The sequence below is a fragment of the Lissotriton helveticus genome, chromosome 5_1, assembly GCF_964261635.1.
Source record: "Lissotriton helveticus chromosome 5_1, aLisHel1.1, whole genome shotgun sequence".
Taxonomy (NCBI): domain Eukaryota; kingdom Metazoa; phylum Chordata; class Amphibia; order Caudata; family Salamandridae; genus Lissotriton; species Lissotriton helveticus.
In genome coordinates, this window is record NC_136065.1 from 1,849,579,999 (window position 1) to 1,849,593,193 (window position 13,195).

General features: G+C 50.5%; 1 protein-coding gene across 1 annotated transcript in view; it reads right to left on the bottom strand.

Annotated features, from left to right (window-relative positions):
• ABI3 (ABI family member 3) overlaps window positions 1-13,195 on the bottom strand; it is a 299,602-nt gene that overhangs the window by 195,880 nt on the left and 90,527 nt on the right. The window contains exon 4 of the mRNA XM_078645286.1: window positions 4,040-4,125. Coding sequence (XP_078501412.1) covers window positions 4,040-4,125 — 86 coding nt within the window. The remainder of the gene's footprint in view (window positions 1-4,039; window positions 4,126-13,195) is intronic.

The following is a 13,195-nucleotide window of genomic DNA, read 5'->3' on the forward strand; positions in this document are numbered from 1 at the left end:
ACTATCTGTATGGAGCCGTCCTCTCACTTGCCTAGCCAGACAGACTACCTGCATGGAGCTGTCCTCTCACTTACCTGGCCTGAGAGGTGCTCTCTTACTACCTGCAAAGAGCTGTCCTCTTACTTACATGGCCAGACATGTGTTCTCATACTATCTGCATGGAGCTGCCCTCTTACTCACCTAGTGATACAGGTGCTCTTTTACTAGCTGTACGGAGCTGTCCTCTCACTCACCTGGCCAGACAGACTATCTGCATGGAGCTGTCGTCTTACTCACATGGCCAGACGTGCTCTCATACTATCTGCATGGAGCTGTTCTCTCACTCACCTAGTGAGGCAGGTGCTCTTTTACTACCTGCACTGAGCTGTCCTCTCACTCACCTGGCCAGACAGACTATCTGCATGGAGCTGTCGTCTTACTCACATGGCCAGACGTGCTCTCATACTATCTGCATGGAGCTGTCCTCTCACACACCTAGTGAGACAGATGCTCTTTTACTACCTGCACTGAGCTGTCCTCTCACTCACCTGACCAGACAGGTGCTTTCTTGTGCTTTCTTGCTACCTGCACGGAGCTGTCCTCACACTCACCTGGCCAGGCAGGAGCTCTCTTACAACCTGAACAGAGCTGTTCTCTCACTCAAATGGCCAGACTACCTTCATGGAGCTGTCTTCTCACTCGCCTGGCCAGAGAGGTGCTCTCATACTATCTGCATGGAGCTGTCCTCTCACTCACCTAGTGAGACAGCTGCTCTCTTACTACCTGCGCAGAGCTGTCCTCTCACTCACCTGGCCAAATGGACTACCTGCATGTAGCTATCTTCTCACTCGCCTGGCCAGACAGGTGCTGTCTTACTATCTGTATAGAGCTGTCCTGTCACTCACCTGGCCAGACAGGTGCTCTCTTACTAGCTGCAAAGAGATGTCTTCTAACTCAACTGACCTGCCAGGTGCTCTCTGAACAAAGCTTCTCACTCACCTGGCCAGACAGGTGCTCTATTACTACCTGCTTAGAACTGTCTTCTCACTCATCTGGCCTGACAGGTGCTCTCTGACTACCTGCATGAAGCTATCCTCTCACTCACCTGGCCAGAAAAGTGCTCTCTTACTACCTGCCGGGAGCTGTCCTCTCACTCACCTAGCCAGACAAGTGCTATCTGAACAAAGCTTCTCAATCACCTGGTCAAACAAGTGCTCTTTTACTGCCTGGATAGAGCTCGACAAACAGGCACTCTCGATTTGCCAGACAGGTAGGTACAACTTAACTAACCCTGGGGGGAGCACACCGGACCTTGCCTGTTGTCTTTGGGGGAGTCCGGGAGGAGGATTGCCGACCTGCTTGTCCTGCTGGGGTTGCTGCCTATAGCTATAGGCTATTTCAGCAAATAGCTATAGGCTAATTGCCGAAACGCGTCAGGTGCCTCTGACACGTGACTACCTGCGCTAATTGAAATAAAGCATCTTTGTCCAGGAACCGGGTTTTGGCGCATTTCTTGGTTGGATGTAAGATTGCGGGAACTGCTGTCTCCCGTATTTTGCCATGACCGCCCTGCAGGGTCGGGGGTCCCTGTCGGCAGCACATCTTGGAAGACTTAAATTGGGGGACATGACCCGCTCTCCCCAACACAAGCCTAAGGAATGCCAGCGATTCATGTGTTTCGGGATGAGAAAGGGAGCAGAGCGAGGCTCACTGCCTTGTCAAGCAGGTCCTTGACTCCGCGCTGATTTTAAATTTGTGTGGCAAGAGCGTGCATTGGATGTGCTCCAGTTCTTTTACCCCCGCAGTGCCATACTCACCTGGTTACATCGAAACTTTGAGACAGTCAAAAACAAACATCACGAAGATTGCACGATAAAGACGCTGTCTCACGAACTGCATCTTGGGAGTTTGAGTGTGGCCAACGACGGTGCGTGTAATCAAGCACTACACTGGGACATTGCACATTAGAGGACACACCTTTGAGAAAGGCTATTTGCCGAAACGCGTCAGGTGCCTCTGACACGTGACTACCTGCGCTAATTGAAATAAAGCATCTTTGTCCAGGAACCGAGTTTTGGCGCATTTCTTGGTTGGATATATATATATATATATATATATATATATATATATATATATATATATATATATATATATATAGCGATATTTTGTACATCTATATGTCATCAATATTTTTTTCTCGCTATTTTTTTACTCACCATTATAAATATAGGATGTCGATATTGTTGTATAGGGATGTTTTGGATGTCGATGTTTTGTCAGTGAACCGTTCTGGAGCTCAACAGGCGCTTTCATGTATGTGGGGAGACAGATGCTCCGGTCAGTATAGTATAGATCGGGGCTCAACAGGCACTTTCATTTATGTGGTGAGACAGATGCTCTGGCCTGTGTAGGCTGGAGCGCAACAGTTGCTTTCACTTATGTAGGGAGACAGATGATCTGTTCAGAAAAGAATAGGGCTCAATGGCTGCTTCATTGGTGAGACAGATACTCCAGTCAGTATGGACTGGGGCTAAACAGGAGCTTTCATTTATGTGGCGAGATAGATACTCAGGTCAGTGTAGAATCTGGGCTCAACAGACGCTTTCTTTTATTTGGCAAGACAGATGTTCTGGTCAGTGTAGACCGGGGCTCAACAAGAGCTTTCATTTATATGGCGATACAGATGCTCTGGTTGGTATTGACTGGGGCCCAGCAAGGGCTTTCATTTATGTGGCGAGACAGATGCTCTGGTCAGTGTAGAGTCTGGGCTCAACAGGCGCTTTCATTTATGTGGCTAGACAGATGCTCAGTCAGTGTAGACTGAATATCAACAGGCACTTTCACTAATGTGTTGAGACAAATTCTCTGGTAACTACAGATGGTGGCTCAGCTGGGAAGACTTTGATTTATGTGGTGAGACAGACCCTCTGGTCTGTGTAGACTGGGGCTCAACAGGTGCTTTCACTTTTGTGGTAAGACAGATGTTCTCTGGTCAATACAGACTGTGGCTCAACACGCATTTTCATGCATGTGGCAAGACAGATGTTCTGGTCAGTGTAGGCTGGGGCTCAACAAGTGGTTTCACTTATGTGGTGAAACAGATATTCTGGTCAGCGTAGAATGGGGCTTAACAGGGGCTCTCATTTATGTGGTGAGACAGACGTTCTGGTCAGTATAGACTGTAGTTCAACAGGCAATTTCATTTATGTGGTGAGACAGATGCTCTGGTCAATGTAGACTGGGGCTCAACAGGAGCTTTCATTTATGTGGCAAAACAGATGGTCTGGTCAGTGTAGACAGGGGCTCAATAGGCACTTTCATTAATGTGTTGAGACAGATTCTCTGGTCACTACATATGGTTGCTCAACGGGCACTTTGATTTATGTGGTGAGACAGACCCTCTGGTCTGGGTAGACTAGGGCTCAACAGGTGCTTTAACTTATGAGGTAAGACAGATGTTATGGGCAATACAGACTAGGGCTCAACAGGCATTTTCATTTATGTGGTGAGACAGACCCTCTGGTCTGTGTGGTGCTTTCACTTATGTGGTAAGACAGATGCTCTGGTCAATATAGATGAGGGCTCGACAGGCACTTTCATTTATCATTTATGTAGTGCAACAGATGCTCTGGTCAGTGTAGGCTGGAGCACAACAGGCGCTCTCATTTATGTGGTGAGACAGATGCTCTGGTTGCTCCAGACGGGCTCTCCCCTCCCTGGGTTGAAATGTGTGCTTATCAGCGGGGACAGGCGTGTGCTCTCTGTTGGCCATGAAACAAGTGCCCACTTACCTGGAAATACAGATGATCGCACCAAGCTAGGCAGACCCCTTCTCTCCTGGCCTGGGAAGGCTGGCTTTCCTACACAGGGAAGTGACCCTAGGAACCTACGGGACCAGGTGATCTCAGTAACCAGGAGGACAGGTCCCACCCACATGCACAGACAGGACATGATCCTCTAACACTCTGCCCCACAGCCCTCTGGTCACCACTCTCACTATGGGCTCTTCATGCTTCTGGGCCTCATCGCCAGCTCACATGAGACACCCATGAGCTCTCACCCCAGAGATCCGGAAGACGCAGATGAGGACTTCACGCTTGCTTTACGAGACATCGTTCCTGTTTTTGACAACTGCGAGCTGGAGTCCTGCGGGTAAGAAAGAGAATCTATGAGTACGAGACATGACATGAGTAATCACAACCAGTGAAAGAGCAAGAAATCTGCCAAGAAAGGGAGTTAGGCAGTCGAGAACAAGAGTGAGGAAATAAGAATTGAGAAAAGCAACAGAGAGAAAGCTGAGAAACAGAAGAGAGTGAAGCATGAACAAGGGTGTTAGAAGAGGGAGGAGAGCGAAGAGGAGAATAAGAGAGATTGTAAGGTAAACAGAAAAGGAAAATTTGAGGGAGGCATATAAAGGAGGAAAAATAATTGAGTGGTCATAAAAAATAGGAAACACTAAGGGCCTCATTTATGAAAAGTGACGCATCCCTGCGTGAAAACATCGATGTGGCACTTTTCACTGCACCCTCCTTGCGAGACCAATGATGCGTCATATTTACAGTATGACGCATCATGGCGCAAGGAGTTACAGATACGTCAGTATTTCTGACGTATCTGTATGGTGCAAAAGTGACGCATTGCTGGAGTGTTGCACAAAAGTGACGCAACTCCAGCAATGTTTCCTTTCACATGGGGCTTGAGGCCCATGTGAAAGGGCCTGCGTCAGCCTTATGCCTGCTGTGAGGCAGGCGTAAGAATTTGATGCATTTGTATCCTAGAAGTGGCGCAGTGAAATCTTATAGATTTCACTGCGTCACTTCTAAGACCCTGTCTTGCGTCAGAAGTAACGCCCCCCTGCATACATTATACCTGCCGTAGGTATAATGTAGCGCAGGGGTTTACAAAGTGACGCATCTACCTAGATGTGTCACTTAGTAAACATGGTGCAACAAGGCACATTTTTTACGCTGCTGGTGCGTCACAAAATGTGACGCACCGGCGGTGTAAAAGTGATGCAGACCCTCATAAATGAGGCCCTAAAGGTGACCTGCCTCAGGACACCCCCGCGCCGCACGGCCACCAGCTGCTGCGTGTGCTCCTCGCCTCACTACTTCTCGCAGAGCCTGCCTCACTGACCCCGACCCTCTGCCCCGCTGATCCCGACCCTCTCCGTAACTGTGCGTGCTGTCTTCTTTTTCCCCATTTGTGCCGCTTAATATCAGTTTGTTTGCCATTTGTGCTGTGTACTCTTCCCGATTCCCCATTTGTGCTGTTTAATCTTTCTTCTCCATCTTAGTTATTTGCATTGGCATTTTTGTTCTCCCAGTGCTGTGTTTGTATTGTCATTGCCCACCCCGCTCCCCGCTTCCCGCCGCCGTGCTAGCGGCCACGGCCCCTTTTCCTTCTGTGCCCTCCCCGCTCCCGCCTCCCAGCTGCTCCTTCCTCCCTCCCACTTCGCCATAAATGGCGACCGCGGGGATGCGCAGCGGTCATGCGCAGCGGGCGCGCCAAAGGTAAGCCCGTCTGCGCCTGAACCGCGCCCAGCACCAGGACCCCAGCCCCCACCGACGAAGCAAGACGACCAGACAGACCTACGACGCCGCCGCCCTGCCAAGTCGCCCCGAAACGCTTCCACGGACCCTTCACCTGCACAACCTGCAAGTTCACCTGCCTCCGAACATGCTCCGCGCCCGCAAAGCCAAACCCCAGCAGCGACCTCAAGTGTATCCTGCTCAACACCCGTCCGTCCACAGACACGCCGTCGAACTCTGGAACCTGCTCGACACAACATCACCAGACGTCGCGTTCCTCACGGAAACATGGATGAACGCCTCCTCAGCCCCCGACATCGCCATCGCCATCCCGGATGGATACGAGATCATTAGGAGGGACCGCGTCAACCAAACCGGAGGAGGCATCGCCATCGTCCACAAGAACACCATCGGCATCACGACCGACGCCGACAACACATTCACCGCCGCCGAACACCTCCACTTCCAGATTCACGCCGACCCAAAGACGACCCTCAGAGGCACCCTCATCTACAGACCCCCAGGACCACGCACACAATTCAGCGAAGACATCACGGACTTCATCAGCCCGCACGCCCTCCCCTCCACCGACTACATCCTCCTAGGGGACCTCAACTTCTACCTGGAGAACAACAGGACCGCAACACCGTCACCCTGCTGGACAACCTCGCCAACCTCGGACTCAAGCAACTGGTCAACACCCCCACCCACTACGCCGGCCACACTCTTGACCCCGTCTTCTCATCGAGCAAGCACATCGCCTTCAGCCACTCCACCGGACTTCACTGACCCGACCACAGCTGCGTCCACTTCAGCTTCAGAAAAACCACTACCCACCACCACCCGCAACAGGTTCCTCACAGAAGCTGGAGCAAGATCACCACCGACCAGCTCACGACCTCCCTCAGCCAGAACCCTCCTGCCAGCACTCCGGACCCCAACGAAGCAGCCCGCAACTTCACGCAGTGGCTGACAGCCTGCGCCGACGACCTCGCACCACTGAAGAACCCTCCCAGAAAACCCAGAAGCAAGAAGGCCCCCTGGTTCACCGACGAACTCAAGGACTCCAAGAAGACCTGCCGCACCCTCGAGAAAGCCTGGCTCCTCGACCGGACCACTGACAACATGACCGCCCTCAAACATGCGACCCGCAAGCACCACCAGCTCATCTGCACCACCAAGAAGAAATCACTAAAGGATCGACTGGACAACAACGCCCACGACAGCAAGGAACTCTTCACCATCGTCAAGGAGTTCTCCAACCCCAGCACCGGCAACAACGACATCACTCCCTCACAAGATCTCTGCGACTCCCTCGCCTCGTTCTTCCACAGCAAGATTGCCGACATCCACAACAGCTAAACACACCATCCTCGCACCCAACCGTCGAACCAACGCACCCCACCACGACCCTCCGCACCTGGACCGCAGTGACCACCGAGGACACAGCCCGCACGATGAACACCATCCACTCCGGATCTCCGACTGACCCCTGCCCACACCACGTCTTCAACAAGGCCGACTCCACCATCGCACCCAACTCCGAGACGCCATCAACACCTCCTTCGACACCGCCACCTTCCCGGAGAGCTGGAAGCATGCCGAGCTCAGCGCCCTACTGAAGAAACCAACAGCGGACCCCACCGACCTCAAAAACTTCCGCCCCATCTCGCTCCTCCCTTTTCCTGCCAAAGTCATCGAGAAGATCGCCAACAGACAGCTTGCCGCCTTCCTCGAGACAAATGGATCCCTTGACCCCTCGCAGTCCGGTTTCAGAGCCAACCACAGCACCGAGACCGCCCTCATCACAGCCACCGATGACATCCGAGCCCTTCTCGACAACGGGGAAACAGCGGCACTCATCCTCCTGGACCTCTCTGCCGCGTTCGACACTGTCTGCCACCGCACCCTAATCCAACGACTCAGCAACACCGGCGTCCAAGAGAAGGCCTTGAAGTGGATCATCTCGTTCCTCGCTGGAAGAACACAGAGAGTCCGCCTCCCCCCGTTTCGCTCCGAGGCCACCGAAGTCATCGGCGGCGTCCCGCAAGGATCATCACTCAGCCCCACCCTCTTCAACGTCTACATGAGACCTCTGGCAACCATCGCACGCCAACACAACCTCAACATCATCTCCTACACCGACGACATCCAGCTGATCCTCTCCCTCACCAGAGACCCCGACACCGCCAGAACCAGCCTCCACGAAGGGATGAAAGACGTCGCCGAGAGGATGAAGAACAGCCGCTTGAAACTGAACTCAGACAAGACGGAAGTCCTCATCCTTGGACCATCACCCTCCACCTGGAACGACTCCTGGTGGCCCCCAGCCCTGGGCACCGCCCCCAAGCCGACAGACCATGCACACAACCTGGGCTTCATCCTGGACTCCTCCCTCTCGATGACCAGACAAGTCAACGCCGTCTCCTCCTCATGCTTTCACACCCTCCGCATGCTCCGCAAGATCTTCAGATGGATCCCGATCGAAACAAGGAAGACGGTCACCCAGGCCCTCGTCACCAGCCGGCTGGACTACGGAAACACCCTCTACGCCGGAACCACAGCCAAGCTACAGAAAAGACTACAACGCATCCAGAACGCCTCCCCCCGACTCATCCTGGACATCCCTCGATGCAGCCACATCTCCGGCCACCTGAGGAACCTGCACTGGCTCCCCGTCAACAAGAGGATCACGTTCAGGCTCCTCACCCACGCACACAAGTCTCTCCACAACCTGGGCCCCAAGTACCTCAACGACCGCCTGCCCTTCCACACGCCCACCCGCCAGCTACGATCCGCTAGCCTCGCACTCGCCGCAGTACCACGCATCCGAAGAGCCACCGCCAGAGGCAGATCCTTCTCCTACCTGGCGGCCAAGACATGGAACTCCCTCCCCATCCACCTTCGGCTGACCCAGGACCACCTCGCCTTCAGGAGACAACTAAAGACCAGGCTGTTCGAGCAGTAGCGACCCCCCTTCCCCCAAGCGCCTTGAGACCCTTCCGGGTGAGTAGCGCGCTATACAAGTGTTATGATTGATTGATTGATTAAAGGTAGCCATTGGAAAAAATAGCCATCCAACTACAGGGTCAAATCAAAAACACGTGTCTGCTTCGTGATTATCTGCTTATAATTATTCTGGAGCACCGAGAGGCTGCAATCAGTGTCTTGGTCAGCGGAAGTGCATCAGTCAGCCTTAAAGGCTGTCGTGCATCAAGCCCTGCCCATCTTCCTATCAGAGGTCGTGGGGTTCACAGACACCGCACTTCAATGCGCTTCTTTCATTCTCTCTAATCACCACCAGCACATTCAGCTGAAGATCACCAGACTGACTGCAGCAAGTGTAGAGAGCCATACGGGTTTTCCCATACATTGTATCAAGCACACACTCCTGGGGGGAGCTCGTCCCGAGGTGGTAAATAGCCGACGGGAGACGGCTCGGGGGTCTTCCCGCCACGAGAGCATAATAGAGTGGTGTGTCTTTTGTTAGCCCTGCGCTAGACCTTCGTCTCTCCAGGCCGTCCTGCGCCACAGCAAGCACATGAGACGTGGCCTCTCCAAGCATCCTCAACCTTTACAGGTAGTCTGTCAGTCTGCCCTTAATCAGAAGCAAGCTCTGCGCCAGTGACACAAAGTTCTTTGGGAAGAAGGGAAGGTGGGGGAGCAGCCCACAAACCAATGACTCGTGTGTAAAAGGCCGCTTTATTGAAACAGGTGCACATAACAATAAAAACCCTAGGCAACTGCCTAACAAAACTATAACCTCACTAATATAACAAAATGCCTAACCCCTGAACCTGCCCCTAAAATTTCCATAAACCCGCCCCGCCCATACATTACCATATTACAATCAAATACAAAATATTGCATGAAACTATAATCCCCTTTGCTTCTACATTTCACCCAACCTCCCCTGCCTGCCTCTTTACAACTGTAAATCACCCAACATGTCTACCCTAACTTCCAAATAACCTGCGTCCCCTTTCCTTGTCGATAACCCAACTTGAACCATGACCAACAAAACTCTACCAACCACAGCAAACTTCCAATAACCCGCGCACTGCACCTGCTCCAAGCGACAGTACAAAGCGAAAACCCCTGCTCACCTGTCCCAAGAAAAGCCACCAACTTGTAAATTTCAAATGCTATGCTCTAAAGAAAAAACTAAAATTACCAAAAAACTACAAAAATTAGGGAAGGTACAGTGGAACAAAAACTGCCCTACCTATATGCTCCCAGCCACCAGGTCACTTAACCTAAAATGGTAGCTGGGAGCAGGAGCCCAATTCCTTTATAATTGGGTTCCATTTGGGCTACAAATCTGCTTAGCCCAAAGATAACATGACTGGCTTGAAGCCTGCCGACAACCCCTTCTGCCCCTCCCAAACCGCCTGGGGGGGGGAGACCTCCCTGTGGTCGGGTACCCCCAAACCACCCATCTGAAAATCTCTACAGTTGAGGACTTACTTACTCAGGACGGCTTTGTTCTCGCCTAAGCCTGGCTGTATGGAGCATCCCTCAAAGAGAATACAATTAAAAACAAATGAATTCTCCATCGCCAGCGTTACTAGGCATCCTCCAGTTTAAGAAGGCCCTCCAACATGAAGCTGGACAGATTCGTGAGGCTCCCCCTGAATCGAGTCTGTTGGCATGTATGCAGTTCTTCTTAGTGTCTCGTTAGTGTCCAGGCCTCAAACACTTTCTGTAGCCCTGTTTCACGCTGCTTGAGGGTCTTTCCCTGCCCTCACACACATTCTACTTTTTCTTGGCACCGCAGCGCCACTCGTGCTTGCTTTCTTCTGCTTCTTCGTAATTAAAAGATAACAGTAAATAGTGCTAAACATTTTCATTCCACCCACAGTCCAGTCTAACACGTGTACCCAACCACAAGCATGCTCTCCCCCTCATTCTCACCCAGCCCTCCTTTGATGCATCCCTTCTCCTTCACTCTCCTTGGTTTTCAAACAGAGGGTTTTGGGGTGAAGGGTGTTCTTCTAAACACGTGACCATGGATAACATATTCAGAATATGCATAGGCTGGGGGGTAAACAGGTAACCTCTGTGAACATCTAAAAATGCGGCCATTTCTCATGCATTAAAATGTATGTTTACAGTGGGCATTAAGTAGGGCTTTTTATTCAATAATGGCTATATCTGGTTGAATGGACAAGTGTGTGTGGTGTGTCTGCTCTATGTTATGTTATTTTATGATAGGTTATGCTATGTTAAGTCATGTTATGTCATACACGTTTGTACAGCACATAATCTACCATTAATGACATCCCAGCGCTTTCTGTAGTCGAGGAAGGTTTAACATTAATAATTTAGGATCTTTGGTGGAGCAGATTAAAAGGTCCTTCCCAACTAGAGGCATCTGGCCCAGTACTGAGCTTGGGGGCTGGGCATCCTAACTGGAAACCTTTTATGGAATGCTTCAGGATGAGTCTTTACCAAACACACCATAAATCCCATGTTCACAGTAAGGGCATGGTAATATTGCATTGGGTGCAAACACTGTTCGGTACTGTCCTGCAGTGCTGCACTTCTCCTGATAATTTAAGCAGTGGCATAGCTTCCATTGGTGCAATAGGTACAGTGGCACCAGGGCCCAGAGACCTGAGGGTCACTGAGCCCTGATTTTTGCTGTGTTTTATAATTCAAAGAAAAGCCAGGATGCTAGTTTCCTTCCATGCACTGGGGCCCATGACACACTGGCTACTGAATAAAAGTAGGTATACTTCTATAAATAACCATCAATAAAGCAGGTGATGGCCAAGTCACAGTCTCTCTGCTAAACTCCTCCGGTAACATATACAGTACAGTTCCTCCCAGGTTACTTGTTTTCTTGGGATTTGCTATTACAGTAAAAGTAATGTATGTTCATAATATTGTTCAAGGTCCATTCAAGGAGACAGGTGTAGGCTATGGCCATGCCAGCTCTCCCTGTCCAATAAAATCCATCATGGTGCACCAGCTGAGCAATGTAGGAGCCTTGACACTGTGTCCACGTTTGTACCGCCAAAGGATGTACCAATGTTTGAGGGCAGATTTACAAGCCCCTTGCGCCTCTTTTATGCCGCCGTTGCGTCACTGTTGTGATGCAGCAGCGGCGCAAAAGATGTGCCATACTGTGGGGTATTTACAACGTGATGCATCTAGAAAATGCGTCACGTTGTAAAGCCCTGCCCCAGAAGTAGGCGTTCCTGCGCAGGAGGGGAGAGGGGGGGGGGGGGGGGCGTTCCGGCACACACCGTCCAAAAGTGGCTGAGTGAAATCTACAAGATTTCACTCAGTCACTTTTGAACCCATGCTGCGTCAAAACCCTGCGCCTGCTTGAAGCAGGCATAAGGATTGACGCAGCATTGTAAAGATAGGCCCCCCCAGAGCATTGCTGGAGCTGCGTCGTGCTTGCGATGCAACTCCAGCAATGCGCCGCCTTACGGACGTTTTTGCCCCATGGTGCGCCGCATTATGAATGCGGCACATCCATGGTGGCGGAGTCGTGGCGCACAATAACTGCTGCATCCCTGCTGATATGCAGGGATGCGCCAGTTATTGTAAATCTGCCCCGTGATGTGTCCAAATGAATTCCTGCAAAGTCATGAAAAAGCATCCTTTCAGGCTCAACACTTGGCACCGAATTTGCATTTCTGTTCTAACCCAAACCCTGCATCAACGTGTTATAGTGGTATTTACTTTCCAACACGAATCAGGATTTACATTGGAAAGTTGATCAAGTACCTCTATGCTCTACTTTGCTCTACTTTGTGTCAAGTGGATGTTCCTTGGGTGGTACACAGGCGATCTCATACAACCACCCCTGGGTATTGACTCAAATCCCTACCTACTAACAATTGTAGAAAGGAATGTGCGACAAAAATGTTCGGCGGCTAGAGGCTAGCATAACATACTTTTCAAACTTTGCATGTGTGCTGCATTGCACGGCACACATACACCGTGGGAAAATAATGAAAGCCTAGTTTTTGCAGTTGAAAGTTTCCTTTCCAGTATAAAACCAAAGCTTCAAAGAGCGCACAAACCGTTGTACTACAACGCCAGATCTCAGGGGGAAAACACAGCTTGCGCAGCTATGCACTGATTTTCACTCTCCCTTTGAATCAACGAAGCACAGCTATTTTGGGTCTTCTGGCAAATGATGTTTTTGTTCTTGATATGTCTGCCCTTATAATAATGCAAATAGATTATCTCAATCAATATTCGCCTGTTTTTCTGTGTAATTAAGTCAGGCCTATAATCGAATAATTAATAAAAAAAATGCGACATTGGGTGCCAGGGGTCGTACTCTTGTAATGCTCTCCTCCAACCACTAGAGAGAGCTGCTTACCCACAGATATGAAATCACTTAATATCCCTGTGTTCAAACAATGTGTACTGTAAACTGGTGCCTTTGGGCCAGGCCCACGCTATTTAAGACAGAAACTAAATAATCCATAGATGGTTTCTGTAGCACTCCAAGTCACATATTCCCCACTCCGCAGTGTTTTTCAAACGTTTTAATGCTGCCCTCCCCCTGCCCCCAGTGAAAAAATTCAAATGAATCGGGCACTCTCAGCATTTTCACAATTATTCTCTTAAATTAGCAATGTTTAAATAGGTCTCGACTTATTTTAACACAAGACATATTTAAACATTGCAGTTAAATTCTGTTACCATTTAAAAAATGC